Source organism: Stylophora pistillata, chromosome 1 (assembly GCF_964205215.1).
Source record: "Stylophora pistillata chromosome 1, jaStyPist1.2, whole genome shotgun sequence".
Classification (NCBI taxonomy): domain Eukaryota; kingdom Metazoa; phylum Cnidaria; class Anthozoa; order Scleractinia; family Pocilloporidae; genus Stylophora; species Stylophora pistillata.
Window position 1 is genome coordinate 46,243,732 of NC_142519.1, and position 27,881 is coordinate 46,271,612.

Consider the following 27,881-nt stretch of genomic DNA (forward strand, 5'->3'; position numbering starts at 1 on the left):
ATCCCCTTCTCCGCCAAGTTTGGAAGTGGTAGAAGCGTATTGGGGGACGAGACAAACAACGGCTGCGAAAAATTGAATTAAGTCGCGGAAACAGCGTTTTATCAAGAATTTTATTTTAAATTTTACCTTTAATTTATGTGGCTGTCTAAGTGTATGTTTGCCTTTTAGACTTCGATAACTACACGATGAATATTTTAGGACTTTTTTGCATGGCGAGAAGACGCTGACCACTGGCCTGCACATATAACTGATTAAGAGGATGGCGAACGTTTCCTTCTAATTTCGAATTCTAGATTGCTTTGCGACTCAATAGAGGAGAGAATTCGAATTTGAAATGAAGGAAGAAAATGTTTGTATTCTTGAATGTTCCGTCTATTGTCTCAGCGCAAATTCATTGCTAGCATATTATTGTCTGGCAAAGATTGCAACCACTGAGTGCATTTGTGTCTGTAGTCCTGAAAATTACCCTCCCTGTTCAAGGAGGTTACTGGTGAATATTTTTCACCGTTATTACCTGTCAACGCTGTTTTCTTAGGAGTGTCCGTTCTTCTGCGAAGTAGAGACTTTCTTGCTCTTACGCATTTCGGGCTTTGTCCAGTGTTAGCCATCCTATTTTGTCCTCTTGACTGCTGTGTTTGTTGTTTAGCGCTAGTGTCAGCGGTTTTCACTCCTATTCTAGAATTGAAAGACGAACTCATGTTGAACCACTCAGAATATCGACTTGGCAGAAATGTCAGAGCCTCGTCCGGCCTCCATTTCCCGGCACTCCCAACGGTCATTTTTCCCTTATTTGGCATATTACTTTCCCTTGCTTCTATCCGGGACACTCCTAAGGTCTGCGGTTGCTCAAGCAACGGACTGTGCCATCCATTTTCCCGCCAAATGTTGGCACCGTAAGCGCTGTTGGCGGGTGTTTCGAAAGATACCTTGACAAGGGGTAGCTCATAGACTCCGTGCGTTTCGCTAAGTTTAATTCCCGTTTTTTCTGGGTCAGAGCTTCCAGAAACTCTGCGAGGCTTAAATCCTTCGTCGCGGAGATCGAGTGAAATGGCGGTTTTCTGAGCCAATGTCGGCATGCTGCCGAATTTACGCGTTAGGGGTACCGTTAGGTAGTCTTTTGAAGTTGTCATCTCCGGCGAGACGAATAGAACGCACGCGACGGCTGGAATGAAAAAAGAAATGTTGTGATACAGTTAAATCGATTGTTTATTTTCGTGTTAGGTTTCTCTCCTTTTTCCCTTGAAAAAATAGTTCAGTAACATATAAACTCCCCCACTACGATATCAAAAGCTCGCTAGTGAACAAATGACGGGCCAAGACAATTGCTTTGCCAAATGATAAAGGGGGTACGTTTCTGAGGTAAGGCTGCGTCGTGAGGGGTATAACAAGATAATTTGATTTAATCAGCTGATTCCATAATGAAAATTGGCCACCGTAAGGACTTTTTAAAGCTGACGTTTCGAGTGTTAGCCCCTCGAAACTTCTTCCGAAGTGAAGCTACTGATTTTCGTTATATTGCGAAATTAATTCTAAAGGAAGTGTTTGGCCGCCAAAAACGGATGATTTTTCTCATGAGAAAAGGAGGGGAAATGTGAGCAAAATTTATTAGGATGTGAGCTGATTTTACTTTTAGAGGTTAACCGAGATCTCTTTCCACGGATCTGCGCATTGTGAACTCGGAAAACTCTTGAACAGCCACTCAATGCGCCAGAAGAAGGCAGCAGGATATAGTCGTTAAGTCGCGATCCATAGCGGAAGTGTTTACACCGGTCCCACAAACAAACAGGTCATCACCGAATACAAAAGGATTCTAACAAATGGAAACTAGGATTAAGCGCCGGCTATCCGCAGCACGAAAAAGGAAACATGATATCTTTGTTGTATTGTTGTCACAAGCTGTGCTTTGCAGAATAAAACTTGGCTTTGACTTGAGACGTCCGACCTCATGCTAGTTTTCTCCAAGATGAACCATGAAATAGCTAAAGTAGCTAAAAATGTCCTGATAAATATGTTGTTCAAATTTGTGCAGAATTATCTCCAATTAGTGATTTTGCGCAAGGGAAGAGAAAGTTCTCTCTTGTTTTATGACACCGTTAATGCTAAACTATAAAGCTGTTTTGGAAAAAATTAATCATAAAAAAAAAAGATTCTAAAATGTTTTTCGTTTCAAGAAAGTGTATAGTCAGATGTGTTTTAATTTAACGCTTAACTTAGCAGACTTGAGAGTTTTTTTTTTTTTTGATCTAGCTTTCGATATTCAAATTTCTCGTATCGGTCGAGCCTCGTAGATTAATCATTGTTGTACGTATGTACAGGGGTTTACCGGCGCTTACCGAAGCAGACCTCTCATCGCGGTCTGTTCAGCCTACGAATATGTTCTTGATTTCGCCTTCAAGTTTTGGCATAGCCGGCCCTCATTGCGCCACCACCAGCCGTTTATTGGAAAAAGTTATTGAAACCTTTCCATGTATTCTATTTATGGCCACGGAGATCTCTTTTAGTCTGAAATAATTTCTAGTTAAGATCTCGTGCATTTACGGAATGATCTTCATCCCAAACATGTTGGTGTAGTGCGATAAATAATAATGTATATGAGTTTTATATGACGTAAACAAGAGCTGTAAAAAATTAATACAGAACGTTTATCACAAACTTGGAATCATTTTCGCTAAGGAAGGTTTGAGTTCAAAAAAGTTCGTGATAACATAGATTAGCGTCGTTTCGGTCATGAGTGACAATTTTTCGACAAGCAAGTTTCATGAAAAACGAACACAAATTATGAATTTTTTCAACACATCCAAGCTGGTTGCTCGCGCAAATGGATTACCTAGCGAACAGTTTTCCGACATCTTTGTCAATTAAAATTCGCACGTATTTAAAAAAAAAAAAAACCTTTCTCTACCTTACCGTTTTCGAGTCCTGCTCTGCTAAACGACTAACTTCTTCAGCCTTGCTACGTGAAATTTTCTGTGTATGTATTTAGCAATCTTTCTATCTCAAGAACTCGACGATTTCCTGAATATTGGAACGTTCCCATGCCAATAAGAATTGTCGCAAGCGCAGGTGGGTTTAAAGCTATTGGAAACCCATTTGTTGGTGCCTTTTACGTCAAGTATGCTATTTTTGCGGAGGCGGTATATATATTAAGTTTTTGAATTATTTATTCAGTGCATTAATGTCATTGGTAACTTCAATCATTTATATACGCAAATAGATTCGTTTTGTTTGTAATTTTCCCAGTTGGAAACTCTTCCATACGCCATCGGTTTTGTATTTACAGTCTTGCAGGGTTCTTTAAAGGGAAATATTTCCTGCGGTGTGGTGTTAATACTAAAGATTAAAGACTCCATCCCGCAGTTAAGCCGCTGGGTTCTTCACTATTTTCTGTCTCCAAAAATTCAATTTCCGTTTTTATTTTAGGCGGAAAAAAAATATGGTTTTATTCAAAATTAAACTGTTTTTCCTTTTTTCACAATTGCCAGGGTCCCGGTGTCAACGCTCGTTTTAAATTCATTTAGCTTGAAATTTGAATAAGGAGGGAAACATTTTTTTTTCGGTGAAATGCATTAAACTTCATTCCTTTTTTTACATAAGTAATTTAAGAGGCTAGATTGGAGCAAGGAAGAAGAATTATATTTCAGTCTGAAACCCAGCTCATAAGAGATACTCGATCTAAAAGCGAAAAAGAACACACACACACACACACACAGGCGTGCAAAAGAATAACACTATGAAACAGATTTTTTAATTAAAAAAAAAAAAAAAAAACTAAGCTGACCAATTTCTCTGCAGCCTTTTATTTGAAGTAAACTCAGTCATCGAGAACTGCAGTTAATGCTTTGCCGTCGGTCGATGAAGAAGACAAAAAGAACTTGCTTTTAATATTTTCTTCTGTTACTGAAGAGTTCCGGTGCCTTCATATGGGCCAGCCAATGTTTATACAGAACATTTGTCATGTTGATAAAAAAAAAAAAAATTTAATTTTCATTTAATGGTCAATACAAGTTCTCGACTTAAATCAACAGCATGTTGTCAAATTCTACGTTTAGGTTACTGATCTCCTGTTTGTTGACGTAATTATGAAAAGCGGCCAAATTTCACTTGAATGAATTTACTCCGCTCTTGAATATTTTAAACTAACATGCGAGTTAAAACTATATTTGTTGACTTTGGGGCAGAAATTGAGTGGCGGGGTACGAAAATTCCGTTTGCAAAAATATATATTTTTTTAATGTATTTGGTTGTTTTTCTTGTCGCTCAAGCCAAAACTATTTTGGTATGAGCGACAAAATGTTTATTATTTTGTTGCGCTAGCCTATTTGTTTTTCTGGCTGATAGATGATCAACATTTCTGCTTTTTACCGACCAAATTCCCGTCGACTTTAATCAACGGTAGTTTCGAGCCCACTCTAACTCTTCCGGGATATCATGGTAAACTGAAAATGGTGTTCAACAAACTTTTTTCGGTATTCATTTTACTTTCTTTACAAAATTAAAACGGAGCCATCGCGATAAAAAGAAAATAAAAAAGGCAAAAAAACTAGCATCGCAAATGAATATCAAGGGGATAAGCTTCTCAGAGACAGTTGTTTAAGTTTGTTGGATTCCATCCTCAGTTTAACAGGGACCTAAAGCAGTCAGAAAGGTAACGCCAGAGAAGACGTCGGTTTTACAAATTAATTTCTAATTTCAGTTAGAGTCGCATAATTGAATAAAATCTCGCATTCTGATTGGTTAATGAAGCGAGGTACTTAGCGCATAATTGTTAGTTGAAAAATGAGGCTCAGGGATTTTGTTTTGCACCTCTTGTTTCACGCTGAGGATAAAAACAAACAATATTATTGCTGGTTTTTTCTCTTATGTTTATTCAGTTATGTGCTTCAAGGAAAATCCATTACCCGACGAGAGAATTCCGCGTTAAATTGCGCTTAAAAACAATTAAACGCAGAATTTCCTCGTCAGGCAATGAATTTTCCCAGAGAGTTACGCAAAAGCACTATGAGTTCGCCATCTCTTGCGGCAGCAGAGCTTATGTATGCAGCGTTGAGTTCAAAACGGAAAATTTAATAATTTGTCCTCGGGGTTTCCGTTCTCAGACCATGCAAAGTTTGGAGCCGATTTCACGTTATTTTGCAGAGGACTTCCAAGAAATGTACAAAGTTTTAAAACGCACTTGCTGAGCTATTGTTCAGCAAATCATATCCTTTTTGCCACGCGCGTCCTCGTTGTCGTCGCAACCGTGGGTTGCTTAAGGTCCCTAATAAGATAAGCTCAGAGGGTTCAGGATGAGCTCCAAACTAAACTAACGTTAAATAATTATGACATCAGGTTTTTATGTTCATTTCTTGTTCCTTGCTCCATTTGTACGTGGCTCAGTCAATTACTTGCCTCAAAATAGGAATGAATAACTTTCATCAAGCTTAATGCAGTTTACAAGAAAAAAAAAATTGAAAAAAGTGTCCTTTCTCCCCGAATCAAGCATTAAAGTCACGAGAAGGGAGGCCAAGGATCGCCAGCTTAAGCAGCCTTTGATCGTAAATCAAATTCTCCTCGTCAGCACTCTTGGGAATTTATAGAGAACGATATAGAGAATATGTATGCTGATGTGATGGCGTAGAGGGTTGATAACAAGCCTATATGCGATAAAATTGTTCGTTCGGTAGCAGAGCCGAGTGGCGCCGCCATAATGGAGGTGAAACAATTAAAACAGAACCATCACGAGAAAGTGGCAAAAACTCAATTGACTTTATGGTCTCTTGCCTAAATGCAATCTTCATTATAGAGGCGCCACTCTTTTGATTGTGTATAGGTTTAATATTAACTGTATTTCACACAGACCTTCAACGCTCGCTGATTGTGAGGGAATAATGGTTATATTATTTATTGCCTGGAGGGTGAAGAGTTTTTTTTGTTTTTGTTTTTTTTCATGGGGGTCGGTGGGTTGGGGGATCACATGGTTTTCAGGGAGAGCGGAGGGCGGGTTAGTCGTTGCCAACAGTGTATAAAGGGAGACTATTGAAAATTGAATGCCAACTAGCTTCCAATGAACGTAGGATCATAAGAATATTATAGAGCCTTACCGGGGCATCATGCAAATCCTTACACGCCACCCAAATGTACAAACAGATTTTGACGCTAAAACCAAGAATTTATGCATTGAATCTTTAACTAAGACTTTAAACTATGTTACATATGTCTGTTTTTCATTTTGATTTTTAATTTAGTTTTTGTTTTGTTTTTGTTTTTGTTGCTTGTTTTGTGCTGACTTTTTCATTTCTTTTTTTTTTTTCCTTGTTTCTTTTCATTGGGAAGATCAGTTAATCAAGGTAACTTAGAAGAAACCTATTTCTATGTTACAACACTTTCGACCTTTGTCTCCCTCTAACTCTTTCCTCAGAATCGATTTCGTTCAAGCACAGATAGGCCGATCGCTTTTTATCAATACGTTATCATTTAACCACGGGTGATAAGAGCCAAAGCAAATAAAAGGCAAAAAGCAGTGATCTTCCTTGTTTGCACTTTAGAATACTCTTAAAAATTTGTGTGGTGAATGACCTTACACAAGGTTAAAGATCAGCTTTTCATTGGGCTGTTCTCTTCAGATAAATCAAAAGAAGATTGCAGTCGGTTGTGCGTAGCGCGATGATTTTCTTCGCTGGCTTAGAGGGTATTAAAAACTTTTCCAACATCGCTACCGTCTTTCTTGTTAAAGTAGTGATTCTAACATTGTAACTTGACTAAGATGAGTACACGTCTTTCACTGCACTTCATCTTGTTCTTTGTGAGAGAAATTTGGCGAGGATCTGGAGGAATGCGACTAAAAATTAAGGGTTCAACGATCTATTATGAAACCAGTCGATAAGCAGGGTTGATTTTTAAAACAAGAACTAGTTTTATTTACACATAATTACTTGTATCTTCGTGCAGGTTAGACTCAAAATAATAATGTTTCTCCGGCTCTCAAGTATATGAAAAAACCAAGTATTAAATACATTACTCAATAACGAACTAGAAACTAATTTACAACACAAGAACTGAGTTGAGTTTAAATGACAATAAGCATACAGCTAACGATACCCAGAAAAGAAACAACTATAGAATTAATCACGTATAACAAAAGTAGGGATCCACGAATCGAATCCAAGCATAATTGTCGTAATAGCTACTATATTGCGGTTTCTCTTTTAGCACCGAAATAACCCTTTTCAACGACAAAACAATACTAAGAAAGCAAAAAATACAACTATGAACTAAAGAGAGAATTCTTCTTATTCTTGAAGAATTCGAGGAAGGAAGAAGGATGACCATGAGCAGTGACGATTGAAACAGACCACAAAACTTACTGACTTTTTTTTTTTTTCAAAACTTACTGACTTGAAAAGGGGTTGAAATCGTTCATGACGTACTAAAACACAGTGCTACAAGCTTTTATCGCTGATTTTATAATTTTTTTTATGTTCACAATTAGCATTTTTTTCTCCTTGAAAAACGTAACGGTCATTCCAGGAGGTCGAGCTCAACTGCTTTCTTTTTGTGGGTCATTACCGCCGCGCATGCTCTATTGGGCTCCTGCTGGAGACTACTACCTTGCCCCTTCTTACGCAACATTTCTTGATGGCATCACGAACCTAAGGACATCAGTCCAAGAAGAAGAAATTAATCGATAATTTCTTATAAAGGCCAAGAAATAATATCTTTTAATGAAGGTATCATATCGGCCAATCAATTTGTATTTACATTTTCAAGGGAAAGATGTCAAATTTTTGTCAATAATCTTTCAAAAAATTTGGTTGTCAGAGAAATGTGAAGTCCCCAACATATACCAGTCGAAACCCTAATTTGCTTAGGGGTACCTTTAGGATTAGCCAAGTCGTTCAGAGACTTTTTTTTAAGTTAGAAAGGGTAGATGCCAAGGGTTCTACTCAGTTTGAGTTTTCACCAACTTCAATTCCAAGCATAATATAATTCTAGTTGAAAGTGAAACTGATATGGGATATGCAGAAGCTTTTAATCGGAAAATTCAAATTCCATGTTGGTATTTATGTCGCACTACTACGCTTTGTCGTCGGTAGAGAAAACTTCTGCCGTCTTCTTGATCAGTCAGATTGAAAACTTCTGACTTGTTCAATGACGTTTCTAGCTCTCGAAGCAGTTTTTCTCCCCATGGATTCCATGGTTATAATAACTTCAGTTTTCGCTTCGCAACGCTCGACCGAAATTTGCTCGTGGTCGGTAATCCAAAAAAGGGGAACAAACAGAAAAAAAACAGAGTGAGATGGGCTTTCACACTTACCTGATCATCAAGTGCAAAGTGACAGATAAAGAGCAGAATACCCTAAGATTTGAAAGATATCGCGGTTATCTTAGTTTGCTTAAAAAGCCGAGTACCAAATCCTGTGTACAACCGAGAGTTGTATTTTATAACACTACAACTAGAACAAGTCATATATAGAACACTCCCCGTTCTCATGATCATAACATGCAAAGATAACGCTCCAAAAATATCCCATAGTTGACTGGTTCGTTCGGTTATGCTTTTTATATGAGTAAAATTTTAAAGATAATGAATTTTTTCCCCTACAAACACTTGTGAGAAAATATTCTTGAAAGTCTTTCATTCTAAATCGCTTTCACACCTTTAATTATGTCATATGAAAAGCAACCAACAAGTCTGAAAACAAAACTCTTCAATTCTATCATGCACTTTACCTGGATGGAATTCAATAACACAAAGGCATATTCCACAGCAACATGAAAATCAACAAAGAAACCCAGCAAAAACGTCACACCCAAAAATGGAAGCAAAGCGAAAATAGCTTTAAGTCTTTTCCTGAAAAATATAGGAGAAAAAAAAAAAACACTTACATCTCATTATTTCTTTCCACTACACAACTGAGGGACAAAACAGTTACGTTATCAGCTAACTTACACATTAAACCCTCATACTACAATTGTCAGGTGAGTGAGGCGCAAAACAAATTTGGTGACGGTAGTTTTAGCCAAAGAATTACGTTGTTTTCACGAGTAACCTTCCTCTTATTCAATTGTAACCGAATCTCAAAAGCCGTGCATTACCAACCGTCAAAGAAGAAAGCCCTCCAAAAGAGCTCAAAAGACACGTCGACACGATGGGCGTGAAAACAACCCGATTTTAAAGTCAAAGTATCGTCGCAAGTTTCCTGTTGCGCCTTACCACTCAAAATCGTGCTAGTTGATTTGAACTTAAATTTTATACTGAAGTGAAAGTTCCCTCTCCATCTCGATGCAATTCAACTCCAACTCGACACTAAAGCCTTTAATGAGGAAACAGAGAATCATCCATGTTTATGATGTACCTGGTGGTCTCAAGAGAGTTTTTGTGTCCAATTTTTCCAAAACTCACTCGCAGAACCACGACAAAGACCACAAGATTTGCCTAAGAAGAACACGAAGAAGAAAAAAAACATGTTGACCAGAAAAAAATTTTCAGGCGCAAAACTTCTTTAACATGATTTCAGAGAACTTTCAGAGTTCGTTCCAAATTGAATTTCAACTAAAGTAGAGTGAATTCATCAGTGCGGCGAAAAAAAAATGCCTCGGTCTCAAAAATTTATAGTTATGTAGTAATTTGTAATGAATTAATGTTACCAAAAGGATGACTAGGACAGGTCCTATGAATTTCCAAACGCTTCCGTTGAGTAAGCATCTGAAATAATTACTAACAACACCATTTTATTTAAATTCATGCAAGCACGGTAGCTTTTTTGCTAAAAGTGCATTAACTACTATGTAGATTCCATGAATTTTTAGCTTTTTCTGTCCACTGTACACGTGAATCTCAGTGCTCCACAGTTGACTTCTTTGTACAGAATTTTACCCATGTCGTAAGTTGATGGCTGGATTGCTGCCACCAAACCAACAATCACTCCTGGGATACCGGCTCATTAGAAGGGACAAGCCATTACAATTTTCGAGGAAATAAATTTTTTTATCAAAATCAAGTAAAGCAATAATCCTCGCAGATGAGCTGCACCCAGTTAACAAATGCAGGAACGAGGCCTTCAACGGGAATCAAACCCGTGTCTCCCTCATACTACTTGTGCTCTACCACTAACTGAGCGAAGAAGCCACAAGTTGCGAGCAAGGCAAATTTTGGATGCACCTCTTTCAAGAGGAGGAATCGGTTCACAGTTTTTTTTACAGAAAAAAATTTAATTTGACCTCTACTTTACCCCATCTCAACAAAGCGTATATCAAATATGGTTTTCCAAAAGAGAAAACCTTCACCATCTTCGAATAAAGGTTTATTCCTTCAACCAACATCCAGGTGTAAAGAGAAGTGTGCAGATAGTGCTGGATGACGGCATAGATGGAGCACATGATCTGGGGAAAAAAACGGTGGATTCGATCAAATTGGGTTCCAATTGGTGGGAAATAGATCTTTCAACTGCTTATCTACTTTATGTTCTCACTTGGTGCGTTTTCATCGATGTGAGGATCTTGATGTCAATTATATTCTTGTCCAAGAGCCAATGAAACGAGAAGATTCTTGTGTGAGAAAATCCTCTCTGATCTTGAAACTCTGCCAGATTTTAAACAAATGTTGAACGCTGGACCGTTTACCATCATGATATACATTAGGGGTTGAATTTTCCATGATATATGTGTTTTATCATTTTCTTTACAAACCGCAAGAACACCAAGAAAAAAAAATCATCACGTCGGGTCTTTTTACGAGTTATGTAACGCACCCATTACCACTGAAACATGAAAGGACCAAGAGTTTTCCTGACCGCATCTCCCCGATGGGATGTTTGTACATGATGCTCCTCCGCTTCCTATAGCAGTTTACAAATCCTGCATTCCTCGCACCAACCACGACTTAGCCATAGCATCCCCCCCCTTACAACTCATACTCAACTCACCTACATACCTTATAACCGTGAGAAATGCAAAGGAAATGACTTCTGCTGTAACAGAGATGCTGACGAGTGTTGTCTCGAGGTCCTCCAGAACTTGGTTGTGTTTTATTCTTTCATTTGTAATTGCAGGGTTTGCAAAGATGAAGCGCCTTGTTTTCTGGAATTTAGAAATTCATTGAACGATTTTCTTGTCCCTGCAAGGTTCCTGGCCCCGCGTCAGAAACCCTAGGAGACATCATTAAGTTTTGAGTTTTACCTTACTGAAAAAAGAGAAAGTCGTTCTTCCCTTCGATTTTTGTTCTTACTTGCAGATTATGTGAGTAAACGAGGAATAGCTTTAAAAGGATTTTTGCTGTACGCCTTTCAACAAGAGCCAGTATTCAACAATAAGTTTCGTTCACATGTGTGTAGGGATTATAGGAAAAATAATCGAAAGTACATGTAAACTTACTATTCACTTTTTGCAGTAGTCCCACGCAAGTTTCTTACCTTATCAAACGACGCAGAATAGCAACCTTTGCTCTTCAGAAATTCTTGTTTCTCTTTAACCTTTGCGTCACCTGATGGCTGTGAGAAGATGTGTCCTATCTGAAAATTTTAGTTGCTCGTGGAGGATAACTTACTTCTGAATTACTACTCCACAATCACCCCATTCTAACATATCAAGGTAACAGAGCTCATAAATATAGACCAGTATCACACTTTAAAACTGTGCAAAAAATGCGGAGGGAATTGAAAGCAGAACAACAAGATGGACTCACTAAAGGATCCAAACTTTGTTATTTTTACGAACTTTAGGCTTCAACCTTTAAACCACGGGCTCTTAAAGTCTGCAAGCGAAACAGCCTTTTGTCTTTCTGTATTTCATAAAGGAGCTAAGAATGATTCTGCGTTTACGACCGTTTCGTGCACACTTTTGCGCGAAACTGAAATATTTGTGGAATAATAACCATTTAGTTCAGATCTTAGCAGATAAAAAAAAAACAGTCATTTTGCTTATTGTTCGTATTTTTCCTTGCCGCCAGGGAGCCGTGAAAGATACCTCGCAACTCGACAAATATTTTCTCTTATGCTTTTCTTAGAGGGTACAGCGACGAATTCTGCTGCAATCCGATTGGTTTTTAGGACGGTCCGGGTTTTCTTTTCTCTGCCCACGAGCACGTGTAACACTTTTTTGAGTCGCCAAGTTATCCGTACCTTTGTTACCATTTTCCTTAAGTTTAATTCTTGTCAATAAACAACTTATCAATCCTCTCTTGTCTCTATCTCTCTCGAATCACGTTGATTGCCAACAACAAATCGGTTCCGAGATGAGTTTGTGGTAGCAAAGTTACATTTTAGGTGGTGACAAAGTTAAAATGTGAGGTATTTGTTTATAATTAAGTTAGTTCATCGACCTTTCATTCATTTACTATCTGAATTTTCCCAAAAAATTTGTTCTTTTACAACGGTCAGCGAGGTTATGTATCCTACTACAAAAACACTTTTGCAAGTACATTGTATTTGGACATTTGTACTGTAAACTGCACAACAGTAAAAAAAAAAAAAAAAGGCCGGAATTCAATGATAAAAATTCGCATTAAATTATCTTGAATAGAGGGTATAGTTGTATCTAGCTCCAAGATCAGATCTTCAGATAGAATAAGAGTGCAAAAAGAAAAGACAGGCAAAGGAGTAGGAAAGCAGAGGGGGGCTACTTGTGGCTTGCTATAAGCATCTTCCCTCGCATTTTGTTCCTATGTCGCTTTTAGACTAGGGCAATGTTGATAATACGTAACATCACTGGAATTCCGATTACAATCACATGAATTCACCACATGTAATCACACTCGCTAATTTATCTTCTTTATTAATTAACGATCTCACCAGAGCCTTGTTGCGCTTTTGGCCTCCATCTTCTCCACTTGAATTTGAAACTCTATCATTTCCGGTTGTATCCCGCACACCAGACCTTTCTAATAGTGTAGATTGTGTTGTGTTCACACTATAATCATCAGTATTACACGAGTTACCTTTAGAATTTACCGCCGTTGTTGGCCGCTGTATATGTGTGGTTAGTGGGACATAATGTCCCCGACTTAGGGCTGTGGTTTCAGCACTTGACAGTGTACTTCTGGGAACCTTCTTATTTGATGCAGCAATTTTAACACTTCCATTGTTGAGGAACTATATATAAAAGATACGCCTCGTGTGCTGCCAACAACATCTCCAGCTCTCATTCTACCACTTGTGTAAAAATTACAAAATCATTTTTGTAAATAGTGTATGCCGGTATACTTACAGCGTATCCTGGATAAGCATTTGTAACACTGGAAAATAATAAGACAAAACAAACGTATACTTATACAAAATACACTGAGAAAAAAATACATATTCTACTCCATTAAATAACACGGAGATACTACCTCAGACCTTTATGGAGAATATTCATTTTTGCTAGCAATGAAGCCACCTTTAGTTAAGTCCGCAGGTCGTTCTGATACGGAGGTCGCAGTAAAACATCTCTGGTGTGGAATGATTCAATCTCGCAGTTATCCGAATTCAACAAAAATTGGCTTGAGTTCGTCTCTTTCATATGTCTCTCTCAAGGGGTAGCCATTTTCTATTTATCTAGTCATTTATCTATTTATTCATCTTGAATGGAACTTACCAAGCCCCATCATCAGAAAAGTGAGGAATCGTTTCTTTTCTGTATAGATGCCCATATTCTTTGAGCTGAAAGGCGTTTAATCTTTAATCAATAGGTCTTTTGCAACAAACCATCATGTGACCGACTTTCCCTTGGCAACGCCATACTGGAGGGCAAGCCATCAGTCTTTCCTTGACAACCAACAAAGCGCGAGTGGGCGAAGTGGATACAAAGGTAAAGTTAAAGGTCTTTAAGGTGTTCCTTTGTCGTGATGTAACAAGAAAACAATAAGATAGTATCTCTTTAGAATTTTTACATACAGCTGAACTAGTCTTGGACTGAAATCAATCAGTGAAAGCCGGGTTTCAGACTCGTGAAGCTCTAGCACGTACTCGCTTGAAGCGATATCATTGGCAGCGACCTGACCGAAAAATCTCCTTGATTACATTGTAATATTTCGACTTGATCGTTTTTTTTTTACGTAGAAATTTGGTTTTAGGGTTTTCACTGTATTGTTTGAATTTAATTTATGCCAGCAGGGGAAGAACTAACAAGTTTTATCTAGAGCAACTTGCGACGGTGGTCACGATGAGTAGATTTCATTGCTGTGTTGCTGGTTGCAATGCAGATAAGCGTTACGACCGTGAAAATAAGTTATCGTTTCACAGATTTCCGCCACACTCCAAGAAAGAGCTTAGAGATGGTTACACAGTAGTTTGCTTAGTGGACTTTCCGGGACCACTGATAATGTCATCAGCAGAAGGATAGATAAAATACATGAGAGGTACACAGTTAGCCCACTTTACTTTATGGTAAAAATTGTGGAAAGCCTACAACCATAGTTCTGTCAAAGGTATTAGATAGTATATAAACAATATTGTTCACTACTGTGATGAATCCAGGCTATACCTTAGGCTATAAAAGGTCATGCAACAATAAAAAATTATTGGTTCACTGAATAACCTTTGGTTAGATATTGACCAATACTTTTAAGGGAGTATAGTTACAAAAACTTTGCCAGGATGATTTTTTATTTCATTGTACAACTGCAAACATGTTTCTTGAAGACCCAATAGTTCATTATTAAACATTATTTTATATCTGCAATTGGTGAATTTTATTCAATCCATGCAAAGACTTCAATTTTTGTCATCCCCCTTAAAAACGTTAGTGGTATTAAAATCTTCTAAGAGTGTGAATATCTGTCTTCAATAGTATCTGTTAATGCAGTTTCTTTGTATTGAGAAAACGAACTAAATGAAAACATCTTAATCATAGTTCAAAGTGTTAAAAGACCTTGACACAATAATAGATTACTGCAGTCATCAAGTCTTGAGGACAATGCACTTAAGCTTGTGTATGCCCAACCAACGTATTTTTGTTCATTTAATTTATTTTAAGTTGATTCTGAGTACAAATAAGTTGTAATTTTGGTTTTTTTTTTGACAAAAAGTCGAATATAATTTTTATTGGTATAATAATTTTACCATAATCACAAAAATTGTAACAAAAATTATGATAAAATGCTTGAAAATCGAAAAAAATGTGTTAAATGTCTAATAAAAATGTAAGAAAAACTAGAGGATACACACTATGATAACGATAATTCACTCTAATCATCAAAAATATTTACAAATTAACATAAAATCCTTAAAAAATAAAAAAAAAATACATGAAAATGTCGACTAATAAATTATCTAGAAAAAAAAAAGAGACTAACAAACAAATGGCAGCCTCTGAACTTTGAATATCTCGGTTTACATTAGTAAAATCCAATTTGGGCCTTCTAATTGTTCTGGATCCTCTTAGGCAGATTAGGGCGGATCTTAACAATGCAAACGAAGTTTTTGACCTGATCCAGGAAATTGCCTTTGAATGATGTTCTCCTTTCTTTTCTGCAATGAGTTCTGCAAGGCGACTGTAATAGCTCAAACATTCTTGGCCCATTCCACCAGTCGAAGTAAACACAAGAGGCGTAAATGAACCATGTTCGATGTCTAGAACACGTCTTAAGTAGGAACGCTTCTTCTTATTCTCATGCATGCGGTAAATCTGCTGCGGTTTCAGGTTTCTGTACGATTCAGCGTTTGGGTGACAAACTCGAATATCGAAGAATGCAGATCGATTGTGTTCCCAGAAACCACGAGCATAAATGTCTAGCCTTGCATCTTGCGCCATGTTGGAACCTCTGTTTAATTACTCTCCTGTCGTGTCTTGCAGTTCGGGTTCAATTTCCACATCTTTGCAGACAATTCCTAAAAGCTCAGCTTCTAAAGTCTCTAAGTTCGTTGTGGCGCTGTATAATAAAGCCACCTTTTTGCAGACCATTGCATGGTCCACTGGGAACACGTCCCCTCAAGCACATTTGGAAGGAATATCTTCGAATTGCCAGTCGTATCGCAGTTTAATAGCGTCTCGGAATTCTCTTTTGTTGAGATTGTATCCTTGCTCTTGTAAGGGAAGGACGATTAACCATAGTGGCTTGGAGAAAAAAAGCAAAGTTTGGGTTCCTTTGCGGACTGTAAGTTTAAATGAATTATACTGACAAAATTTATCCTTATTTCACTGACGTAAAAAATAAATCCCTCAATTGTATACATATAAGTCGGATGGACAATCATAGGAACTCCTACATCCTTTATTTTATTAGAAATTTTCAGAAAGGCAGAAAAAACGCAACTATCTAGAGGCATGTCTGCCACTGTTAGAACAAAGACAGTAGAAAATGAGATTACACAACTTACTCAAAGTGCCCCTGAGATCAAAACTTTCGTACATCATTTTTTTTCATTTTCGGGCTCAATGTGTCTCCTTCACCTACTCTGCCAAATTTCAGTCTTGACCGAGCATCAGAAATACCTTTTTTCGGGCCGTTAAATTCGCGATTTCGCGTCCGCCATTATTTGACCATTTTCTTGAAGTTGATCGCAGGACTCAGAGAAAGTGACGTCAAAGGCTCAACGCGAAAATCTCACATAGCGAAATGTCAAGCAAACATAACAGAGTGCTTTAGTCTATTCTTACAAAAATTAAACAAAAATTACGAGGCATCGATGCGTAATTCAAAGCTTAAGTAATCTTGCAGACCATGCTCTAGGTAATTCTCTGTATCGGAGCCTTTCAAATAGATCAGAGCGGGAAAAACGGATGCGATTTTTGCGAACTCGCCGAGTAAACTTCAATCCTGCAGGAATACTTGTGATCTACTCCGAACACTTCCCGGAGGACTGTTTCGAGAGATCTGCCTACCGTTCAAAAGAAGGAACAAGAAAACCGTTTCTGTGCGATCTCGACGAAAGTGAGGTATACGAACCTCCACGGGTTTTGTCACCTTTACAATTGCGCTGATCGATGGTCACCTTTAACAACTCTCTGGCAGAGTACCTTACACAAAGGAAAGTACTAGGTGAACATTGTAAACAAGAATGATAAAATAGCCGAATTGAGGAATGAGATTTCTGACCTCAAAGAGCTCACTTTTAGACAAAAGAGATGAAAAGTATTATTGTGTGCAGGCTTTAATATCAGCAAAAGGCAGGCTTTAATATCAGCGAAAGGCAGGCTTTAATATCAGCGAAAGGCAGGCTTTAATATCAGCGAAAGTAGAACAAACAGGTTAAGACACGTAGAGCGTAGAAACACTTTAAATTGTAGGCTTGCAGCCAAAAAACCTAGAAAATGAAAAGTTCTTTAAAAACCTCTCAAACTATCAACCATCTGACAGCCAAGTCAGCGTGTTATCAAAGGGTCTCAAACTCATCCCAACACCCGGGACAAACGAATGTGAAATCAGGCCAACTTTTGTGAAATTTATTCGCAAGACGAATGTGTCTCTGTTACACCTTTCACGGACAAAACAAAGAAACATTACAGTTTTATATAAAACTGAATGCCACCGGTTCAGTCTTCTATCGCCCTTCAGACCTACTTGGAAAATTGTCATAACACAACTTGCAGACTGGATCTAAGCCAAAAAATACTTTGTAACGCAATGAAGTCACGGCTCTCAAAGAGTTGAAACAAACTCTGCTTTGAACCTCACCGAAGCAACACAACAATAGTCATCATGAATAAGACAGAAAAAACAAGAGGCCAAAGTGCAGCTCAACAGCAGAGTTCACTGCACTGATAGTAAAAAACACGCAGGAAAGGGTTAATGAGATCATTGACCAAATGCATCGGGGCAAACACATTAATTGCGTAGAAATGGCTTTCACAAACTCTCAACATCCGCCCCTTGGATACACAGTCAGCCATTGCCGAAAACAAATTTTATATATCACTCAATCATTTCTTACAAAAAAGGAAAGTCCCGTAAGACAAGCAAAAATACAATTCGAAGGCGATAAAGCGATGTGACCGCAAAAGCTACATGGGGAGTCCTTGCCGTTCTGTCTTTATCTTTATTCGCATGGCAAAGATTCATCGTTTGCCGGCGCAAAACTATCCAGAGAAGCTTCAGATGATTTCTGGGACAATTCATCGTCATACAAAGTTGACATTTCACGACTGACAACGAAAAAGTTCTCAAAAAGCAATAGGTGTGATTCTCTTTGCAGCGAACAAAGAGAGTTGTGAAAAAGCAAAGCATAAGTTTGTTGAGCCTTTGACGTCATGATGACGTTTCCTGCTGTACAATTGCGGGCTCGGCTGGAACATGTTTTTAGCAATGGTGGACGATTTTTGGACGACTTTGAAGCGGTAAAAATTGGTCATCAAAGGTTTATTTTGAGTTTTTGTTGGGAACTCGGGCCACTTTAGTCTTGCTACAACAGCTTTATCGATTCCCCTCTTTGGCTTTTTAGTATTCCATTTATCCCCTTTCATTGGCAGTCAATTGTCCATAGTCCCTGTCTTTATACTCTCTTAACGACGACTATTCTCCTCTCCGTTCCCCCTGCAAAACATGTGCTCCCCCTGCAAAAATCCTCCTTACCCCTCCCAGGTGATAAATAATAACTGGTCCCTTACCGCATTCTGATTGACTATGAACCCCATTGTCAAACATGAAATATTCCTCAGTGCCACAGAAATAATTATTTTAATATATTAGCAATGAAAACAGGGAACACTCATATCCAATAAAGAAATTCATAGGTCTGTCAGTTTTTTAAAATTAAACGACTTATGAAGCCTTGGTGAGCTATTATGCCCATTTATTATTTTAAGAAATGAAAAACGTCCCACATTTTGTCAAGAACACCCTCTAGTGAGTGGCATACGTAGGTTAGATCTAATGCTCCGCACCACTTAGTGAGGATCAATAGAAGTAGTACGGTGAACATTAATCGAGCTCGGCTACCCAGATAACAAATGTGATCCCTGTTTTGTTTATTTTCAAGCGTCGTTCAAGTAATGGTTGTCTAAACCTCGTGAAGCTGACGTGAGAGTCACAAAACCGATTTTTCCGCCGTTCGCAAAAAATAAAAATGCAATTGAACTCAAAGTAGTTTTTCTAGAAATAGTTCATTAAGACCAATATTCTGGCAAGGTTTGGGGATTTTCGATTTTTTCATATTGCACGCCTCTAGACGATATTTACAGACGGCTGCTCTTAAGTTTCATTACTAACTGGCTAAATAAAGACTCCATATGTCCACTGATTAAAAGTAATGCTGTTGTGAATACTTACCTTTGCTCCTAAATTAAAATCTTTTACCTAGAGCTAAATATTAAAAATAATTTTTTTCTCTTTCATTGTTATTGTGCATCCTACGGTACTCAGTTGAAAGGGGCATGAGAATTCGAATGAAACAGTTCCATTCCTCAAGCCTGGTATTTTTGTTTTACTTTAGTTTCGAACAGGTGTCAACGGCTAACTGAGAATAAATTTAAGTGGAACGTCCCGACGTCAATAATTTCAAAGACAATCAAAATTTCCGCATTAGATGTTAGTTAAATATAGCTGGCTCTTGCACAAAACAGTGAGGAGCACCGTCTGGACTGAAAACGTCTCTGGGAAGAGAATTCCTTCCAGACTCTAAACTACGCGGCTGACGGTACGTTTGTTCTGTTCTGTAGCATGTAAAAACTAGCCAAAAAGGCTTTATTCCCCGGACGTGATACTACACAAAATTAAATTCACAAAGAAGAAGAATGATGACAACCATGCTGCTATTTATAACATTGTTGAGTGAGTATTAACAACCTTTTTGAAACATGAATTTGTGTTAAGAAAGTACCCAAGGCTTATCGCCAGTAAGAAAATTATTTTCTCTGAGTTCTCTCCAACACGACACGAACACGTGGCCTCTGAATAGCATGCGAAAGAAAAGACAGTGGCGGGGACTTACATAAACTAGAGTTGTTTTAAATTAGTTTTAAATTAGTTTGCTGTGTATTTCGGCTGGTCAGAGCATTTTTGTTTTTTTGAATAAAACAAGGCAATTATCTGTAGGAGGAGTTCCCCTGGAAACCATAGTACCATGTAATGCCTGACTGACCTAAAGGTCCATCAGTGTTGATGTGAAGCTCTTACGAAAATTCAAAGATGCAAATTACGGTGTAATTTAAGACTGATGTTTGAATTTAAAGATATGAGAATTCAGCTAAATGGATGATTGACACTTAGCTTTCTTCTTTCAAATATGAAATACTTACTCTTTATTTCCTTTTTCGCTTTTGATCGATAGTATTTGCATGGATATTAGTTATCAGCTTCGTAAATAAACGATAGTTGAGGAGTCCACTCAGTCATACGAAAACAGCCGTCACAAATCCTTGACTAGTTTACTTTGATGTAGGCTGCAAATTTATTGATCGCCCTTGCACTAACGTATAGTAGCCTCACGATGGTAGAAAATTTCTAACTGTGAAGTATAAAAAGTACTAAATATTACCGCAGTAAATTGAGACGGTGTTTTCCAAGAGTATTCGATGCAGGGTTTGTCTAAGGGTTGTATATAGTTGTCAATTGGCTGCTTGAAATTTATTTGCCACTTTTCTTGTTTTCACTACGATTATCATTTTTCAGGCTTTCGGCTGGGTTCTTTTAAATGCCTCAAGAAAAAAGACACATGTACACTTGATTGCGAAAATCGTTCTTCAGGCAAGCAGAAATGCGACAGTGGTAACTATACTTGTAATATGAAATGTAACAAGGGGAATTTTAAGCAGATCTGCCAAGCTAAAGTATGTAATCTGGAAGGCAGCGGGAAACTGTGTAATCAGAGCTGTCAACAGGAAGGTGAAACATGCAATATGAAATGCAACGGGAAATGGTGTAATCAGCTTTCTGAAAGAATAGGAAATTGCACCATGTTGTGTAGTGGGAAAAACTGTACTCAGAAATGCAACATGGAAGGCAAAAGTTGTAATATGGACTGCAAAACGGAAAATTGTAGTCAGACTTGCGACGGAAAGGAGAATTGCACCATACTGTGCAACGGCACAAATTGTACTCAGTTTTGCGAAGAGCGAGGAAAAAGTTGTAATATGGTGTGCAAAGGGGGAAATTGTATTCAGCGATGCAACAGGAAAGGGAATTGCACCATGGAATGCAGTGGGAAAAAGTGTGATCAGTTTTGCAACAAGCAAGCCCAAAGGTGTGCCATGAACTGCAGAGGAGAAGAGTGTAATCAGCATTGCAATAGCAAAAAGGGTTGCTTCATGCAATGCAGCGGGGAAAACTGTACTCAGCGTGTCAACAACCAGATAGAAAGATGCAGTAAGCAATGTAACGGGAGCACCTGTGAACAGATATACAACACTAGTAAATGTAATATGAAAGGGTATGGGCCGTCACCCTTGTTGCTATCGTCATCATCATCCCTATCGCCAACGACAGAATCTCCGCTTTCGATATCGGAAGTCGTCGAGAATATGGTATGTGATTTCTAGTTCTCTTTATTCTCATAATTCCTCTAGTTTTTGTTATTCGTTAACGCTGTTGCCTTTCTTCACCACAGGCAAATGATTCTGTTTCGAAACTTAGTCGAATAGAAATCAGCAAAAACAGTTCATTGAAGGTATGAATTTTCTTATAATTCATCTATTATATGATTAAGATACTTTTTGGATATGACTTGGGCAAAGAATTAAAGAATGATTACCGCAAAGCGGCTTCAAAAGTGTTCAAGGCTGGGGAAAAAGTTTACGAACACATCCAACGCGAGAATGGGATGTAGACACGGATACTTTTTCTAAAGAATAGCAGCTCTTTCTCAGCACATTTCTTTCTTCTCTTCATAAAGGGAGCAAACGAGATGGTCTCGCACTTTTCTTACTTACAGTACAATAGTCCAAATTAGAAGTATTGAAAATTTACAAAATATTGATTGGCAAGACAGAGGGAGCAATTTTCCTTAGCAACGAAAGCTCTTTGGGTAATGAGGAGGGTATGATTACTTTATCCTGCTTTGAGATAAGCTAATCGTTATCTTTTTTTTTGATTAGGATATCTGCCACTTCTATCGAGGGAAACGGGAAAATTCTTATAAAATTTAAGTGAAACAGCAAAAGTAATGAAGCAAAAGGAAGAACCGACTTCTGAACCTATATTTTTGAGTAAAGAACCAAAAGAGAAGACAATTCTTATGCTGTGTAACTTCTATCTCATTCTAATAGGATTAATAAAATATAATAAAAGTCAAAGTGGCATGAATTAAGAGTATTTGTTATTTTGTTATTATAGGATGCCGTGCGTATATTTGAAGATTTCACAGATCAGTACCGGAATATCACAAGACTCCAGAGCCAACCTTATGAAAAGGAAGCTAAGGCTAATAGAAAATCTATATTTCAAGTGACAGTCGCCTTGGAGAAATTTTCCCTTAATTATGGTAAATACCATCTGGGCGGAACAAAGCCCTTCGCGAAGATCAAAAGCCAAAAAATAGGTGAGACAATACACATGCTCTTTTTTATATTTTTGATAATTTTCTCAATTAGTCACCGACTAAATGATGCATTGACTAACTGAATGGTCTGCTTGCGGCCCGTCCAAAAGAAATAGATGTTACACGCAGTTTCTAAAAAGTTTCATGGAAGAAATTATATAGGGCGCATCGAATCGTCTGTTTCTTGCCTTACGTGCAGATGCAATTTGGCGCATGAAGAAGGGTGAAAGTCCAGTTGAAGAAAAAGGAGAATCGCTCGGTTAACAGTTTACTTCTGTCTCCGCTGTTTTAGTATTTGTTACTAAAGAAAATTTTCTCCCCCGATCGTTCGGTATTTCAACGATATTTACAGTATGGTGTCTTTCAAAGGTTCAAATAAATCACAATCTTTTTAAAGAAATCTAGAGATTACTCGTGTGGCAACAGGAAAAAAATCCCCGTACATTATGTTACTGTTGAGTTCTTTCGCAATTTACCGTATTAGCTTCATACGTCATGGATTGGTGACGTGTCTGAAATGGGTAAGCAAAAGTTGCTGCTTTAGTAAACTAACTGAGAAGCTTAGAGAATTGCTTACTTTCGTTGTCTGTAACTGCCACAATATCTCCAAAAATTGGATTTGTCTTTTCATAAATATCCTGTGGATTCTAAGCTTTAAAGATTACTTATTCATGTTATAATTTTACAACTTCTAGGCACACAAATTTGTGTTTTAATCTGTATGAGTAAATGGTCAGATATCCGGAAAAGATGTCATGGTTGTTTACAGTTTCTTTCAAACAGATATGGACTTTAAGAGCAAAATAGGATTAAAATAAAGACTTCAGAGTAAAATTTGGTACCAAAGTGTTTGGATGCCAAAAATTTCGAACACGAGAATTTTAAGTGTGCAGACAGCCCAACTAGGATATTGAAAGCGGATAGTGCTTGTCCTTCATTGTTTTTCGAACCCACGCAATTTACAAGTACTCTGAGTCAGCTTAAACCCAGCGCAAGATATGAGATTTATAAATCTCCTTGATATCGCTTAGCAGTTCCTCATCGACATATAACGGTTTAAATTGTACAGGTTGTCTCGACTTCTTTGGTTTTTCGACCAAGCTTTCTTTTGCGCCCGTTTTATCATGTGTATTTCTGCGATGTGCTCACAGTTTTAACATTTTTTTGCTTCAGGTTATTTATAATCTTAGTTCGAGACTCCATTTCGATTGTCACCGATTTCTATGATACCTCAGTCATTTGAGTGCTGATTTATCAGCGTAAATATGAAAATTTTGTCGGGAGAATAAGGAGCTTGCATCATAAGATTTCATTCGCTGCACAGACTTACGTAGCCATTTTGAATACTGTTTACCCATTTCAAACCACGCCACCATATAGTTAAAAAATCTCTTTCATTCATCATACGTCATCTAATCTCTTTCTTCCGACAGTTTTGGGCATTCAGATAGGCTACCGCCAAAATGCGCGTGACTTCCTTCTCGAGGAGGAAGAAGGGCAAGCCAGCATTAATATTTCCTCTGGAAATTTTGCTGATAATGGTTTGTGTTAGCCACCTTTTTACTTAAGTATGCAACAACATTTTTTCGCAGATTCCGCTTTTCAGATTTTGTTGATGTATGTAACTTGTCTGATACGTTCGACGATATGGTTAATCAACTAGCAAAATTGCCCCGAGTAGTCTTCTTTTCTTTCTTTCTTTTTTTTTTTTTTTTGGACGTTCTGCCAAGGATTTGAAATAAAGAGTATGAACCACGCAGAACTTTTCAATAGATTCATTGATGATTTTGTGAAGTGAAAACCAAAGCGGGCACGTTTATACATGCCAGTAGAGTATCAAGGTCAGAACTGATAAATGCAGAACCAGGAAGGAGTTGTAATGTAATGTTCATTATGGATTAAAAATTGAGGTTAGTTGGTCCATTGAACACCTTAGTAAGTGGTGTTCTTGTTTCAGTTTCAGAAAACATTTGGGTGCAATTTCCGTATAACCTATACCTCATTATAAGTTCCTTTGTCTGTTAAAAGGAACGGAGGGCAGGAACATGAGATGGTACTATTGAGAATACAATGTACGTACATACTGGGATAAACCCACAGTATGGTGTAACAAGGACATTTTCCACAATTCGATTGCTTTTCTTCGTAGGGACATTGGTTGTAGGGTGTGTGTACAAGGATTTGCAACAACTGCTGATGGCAGAAGAAACCGCGACGGGCGAAACTTACAACTCAAGGTTTACGTGAACAACTTGAATATTTCATTCATGCTCAGCGTGTATGCATTGGGAAGTACGCCGTTTTACATAGAATTAAGGGGAGGCCTAACAAGCTGAGCCATTTCCTCTTTCTTTTTTCGGTTGACTAAAATAACTTTATTTACCTAAAGTAGTGGTTGCCGGCTAGGTTGCTCTTTAAAATCTAAGAAACACACCGAGGAGCCAGTATTCTTTCTTACCCTTTATAATTGGTGATGAAAAATGATATAAAGCGTGTTTTACCACTATGAAGCGAAGATGCATTGGTTTACAAAGCTTGGTAGCATGACGGACTACATTTACCTTTAAGTTACGGATAGCCTGCATGGGTGATTTGAGAACAATCTCTCCTTTACAGATATGTTAACACCAGGATAATGATGGCAGCAATGGATCCTAAACCTGAACAATTACAACAGAATGTCATCTTAAAGTTCAGAAACCTAAAGGTAACAGCAAGAAAACTGAAAAATAAGTTCCGTTCGTCTATGTTGCGTTTAATTGGTTCAAAGGAAAAAAATCTATTTTTAGGTCGTCGAAGAAGAAAAGCATTGCATGTTTTGGATTGGCTCAAGCAAAAGGTAAAAATTTACATTATCTAATTATCAGTCAAACGCTCATTTACCAAGGTGATTTATTTTAATTTCAAATCACTGTCGGTTTTTTTTTGTTTGTAGTGAGAACTTTCTGCCCCCTTAGCATTCTGCATTTAGTATCACCGAGAAGACACTGATGGCTTTTTGCTATAAAACACCAGAATTGAAGGAAGTCAACACTACGATTGATGCTCTAACCCCTGATTGAAAGGAATTATTCTTATCTTTATTGTAATATTCGTGAAGTTATTTTCCTTTCTTTTTTTCCCCTTTCAGTCCAGACGGGTTCTCAGGGGACGGTTGTCACATTGATGCATCGAATAGCAACTCCTTTGAAACAGTTTGTAGCTGCAGTCATTTGACTCACTTTGCTGTTTTAGTTGACTACAGCGGTGACGCAAAGGTGATTTGTTCGTTTTCATGTACTTTACTACCGAATAAGGGCTTTGAGTAAATTAATCTGTTGTTCGTTTTTTGTTCCTAACTTTTGCCACAGCTCCCCATACAGGATATAACTATATTGGAGATCATCACATACGTAGGATTAAGCCTTTCCATTATCGGAATGCTCTCAACATTTATTCTGTATTCTATCCTCACGTAAGTACTGTTATCAATAAATCAGTACTGAACTTTTTCTATGAATGAAAAAGATGTTTGACATAAAACAGGCTAGACCGTGCAAAGATCGATGAAATCACTCTAAGCAAGCACATCACCGACTGTACTTGGATATGAAACCCATGCAACATTTGGCGAGCAACACCCACTTTTAGAGATTAGTCAGACTCATCTACCTTCAGTCGTTAGAACCACCCCGAAGAGTTTCAAAAATGAATGTAACTACTTTTAGCTATCAATTTGTTTTCTAAACTCCTTACGGCAAAGTATTCTTAATTAGTGGATTGAATACTTTTTTATTCATTTTATACGGCGCGTTTCTATTTTCATAATTTTTTCGTTTCTTAAACCTCTTTTTTAGCTTTTGACAGCTATGATTTGTTTTGTTCTGTTTATCTGCCTTCGTTTGCTCTTTTATTTGTTTTTCATCTTTTCTCTCTTCACATATATATAACTTTGGTTTTTCTTTGTTTTATCAGAGATGTTCGACAACCTCTGTCTCAAATACGACTAAGCCTTTCAGTGGCCCTTGGAGCTGGACAAATAATTTTTTTAGCCGGAATACAAGCCACAGAAAAGACGGTGAGTAGCTCTTCACCATTCGTGGAATTTATTGAAATACATTGTCAATGAAGGAAACTTAAAAAAGAAAAATTAATATTTTGGTCTATCCCCCATTTCTTTTGCAGGCTGTTTGTGTCACAGTAGCAGCTCTTATGCAGTATTTCATGATGGCCGCTTTCTGTTGGATGCTGGTCGAGGGAATCTATCTCTACCTGTTTGTTGTGAAAGTTTACAACATCAACACTAAGATGTACATGTATCACATCATATCATGGGGTATTCTAAAGTACAGTTGAAATAAACATGTGTCGTCGGGAATTAATTCATTAACTAATGCATAATTTTGAGTAACCTTATTTGATTACTTAATAATTTCGTGATAGCTCTGCCCGTCGTTATGGTTGGTATTTCATTGAGCATCGCCGCTGGAAAAGATGGGATACAGAGCTTTGTCAGTGACAAATAGTAAGAGGGACATTTATCTTTCTCCTTACCCCCTCTTCTTTTGGCGATTTTGTTCTTTAAAATTTTAATTTCTGTTTCGTTTTGTTTGTTTTTTCTCTATTCTCGTTATTTACGGTCAACATTAATCTGCTCTCTACCTCCTTTGTATAACTTTCATCATTTTAGGCCTACTAAATTTCCTCTGAAATTAATGTAAGATGAAACATTGATTTAAAATTTTGTTATGCTGAAGTGGAACATAATTTAGATTTTCTTCTTCCATTTTTGTTTTCCATTACTTTTTTTAGTTGTTGGATGCCCTCAGAGAATAATTTGATATGGATATTTGTCACATTTTTTGTCACAGTTGAACTTGTAAGTTTCGAATCTGGGTTGAATTTTCTTTTACATCATATTTTAGGCTTCTGGTCGAGGACTTCATGTGTGTGAGAGCTATAATGTGTAACTCCATACAAACTTTGTGTGCTTTTCTCCTCTTTAAGATCAACATTTTGTTACTCGCACGAGTCGTAAGAGAGATGACCAAAATGCAGCCAACAGGAGACAAGCGAACTCAACAAATACAGTGAGATGGACAGCAAAATCAGGAGTTTTGAAATAATCTTGACAAATCTGAATTTTTCTTCTCAAATAAATGTGCCTCACGTTCACAGTAGTTACTTTATAAGACTAATGCATGGGTGTATCGTACAGCTAGAAAAAAATGCTTGGGAAGATCATATTCAATTGGTTAGCTCACATCTTAAAATGCTGTCGTCCCTTAGACTTGGAATTAAAGCATGCGTGGTGATGGTTCCCCTTCTGGGTGTCACGTGGTTATTTGGTATTCTGTCGCCATTACACAAAGCTTTTGCTTACATTTTTACCATCCTCAACTCCACTCAGGTGAGAATTTAATCACGACCTAGGAAGTATTTTCTTTGCAGCACTTAAAGACATCCATGCATCTACCCCCCAGCAGCATTAAAAAATAGATTGATTTGAATAGAATTTTTTCCTGGTTTAGGGTT

At 37.6% G+C, this 27,881-nt stretch overlaps 4 protein-coding genes and 1 pseudogene across 5 annotated transcripts in view; 1 reads left to right on the plus strand and 4 right to left on the minus strand.

Moving 5' to 3' along the window:
- Positions 1-96: 96 nt before the first annotated feature.
- On the minus strand, positions 97-8,793 carry LOC111330321 (uncharacterized). 2 transcript variants are annotated; one of them, XM_088759643.1, is made up of 3 exons: positions 8,710-8,793; positions 8,294-8,335; positions 97-1,162 (listed from the first exon to the last, which is right to left on the minus strand). In XM_088759643.1, exon 3 carries the CDS (start codon positions 1,128-1,130, stop codon positions 381-383), a length of 750 nt encoding a protein of 249 aa, XP_088615769.1. In that variant the 5' UTR covers positions 1,131-1,162; positions 8,294-8,335; positions 8,710-8,793; the 3' UTR covers positions 97-380. The 2 variants fall into 2 exon arrangements, with proteins under 2 accessions (XP_088615769.1, XP_022790893.1); XM_022935158.2 differs by lacking the exons at positions 8,294-8,335; positions 8,710-8,793 and adding an exon at positions 2,908-3,115.
- Positions 8,794-9,295: 502 nt separating this feature from the next.
- LOC111330320 (cadherin EGF LAG seven-pass G-type receptor 3-like) overlaps positions 9,296-27,881 on the minus strand; it is a 34,350-nt gene continuing 15,764 nt past the window's right edge. The window contains exon 11 of the mRNA XM_088748597.1: positions 9,296-9,415. Coding sequence (XP_088604723.1) covers positions 9,296-9,415 — 120 coding nt within the window. The remainder of the gene's footprint in view (positions 9,416-27,881) is intronic.
- Positions 10,519-13,332, minus strand: LOC148742771 (uncharacterized). Its single transcript, XM_088738307.1, has 5 exons — positions 13,307-13,332; positions 13,183-13,210; positions 12,768-13,067; positions 11,391-11,468; positions 10,519-11,058 (listed from the first exon to the last, which is right to left on the minus strand). The coding sequence occupies exons 1-5, from the start codon at positions 13,330-13,332 to the stop codon at positions 10,828-10,830; spliced, it is 663 nt and encodes a 220-aa protein (XP_088594433.1). The 3' UTR covers positions 10,519-10,827.
- Positions 15,181-15,858, minus strand: LOC148742772 (uncharacterized; annotated as a pseudogene).
- LOC111330344 (uncharacterized) overlaps positions 19,475-27,881 on the plus strand; it is a 9,602-nt gene continuing 1,195 nt past the window's right edge. Inside the window, exons 1-17 of the mRNA XM_022935182.2 lie at positions 19,475-19,663; positions 20,504-21,354; positions 21,438-21,497; positions 22,163-22,367; positions 23,801-23,908; positions 24,517-24,604; positions 24,984-25,074; positions 25,157-25,206; positions 25,498-25,624; positions 25,718-25,821; positions 26,322-26,424; positions 26,532-26,682; positions 26,790-26,871; positions 27,159-27,225; positions 27,354-27,436; positions 27,636-27,756; positions 27,878-27,881. The exon at positions 27,878-27,881 is cut by the window's right edge and continues 38 nt beyond it. Coding sequence (XP_022790917.2) covers positions 19,627-19,663; positions 20,504-21,354; positions 21,438-21,497; positions 22,163-22,367; positions 23,801-23,908; positions 24,517-24,604; positions 24,984-25,074; positions 25,157-25,206; positions 25,498-25,624; positions 25,718-25,821; positions 26,322-26,424; positions 26,532-26,682; positions 26,790-26,871; positions 27,159-27,225; positions 27,354-27,436; positions 27,636-27,756; positions 27,878-27,881 — 2,332 coding nt within the window. The 5' untranslated portion in view covers positions 19,475-19,626. The remainder of the gene's footprint in view (positions 19,664-20,503; positions 21,355-21,437; positions 21,498-22,162; positions 22,368-23,800; positions 23,909-24,516; positions 24,605-24,983; positions 25,075-25,156; positions 25,207-25,497; positions 25,625-25,717; positions 25,822-26,321; positions 26,425-26,531; positions 26,683-26,789; positions 26,872-27,158; positions 27,226-27,353; positions 27,437-27,635; positions 27,757-27,877) is intronic.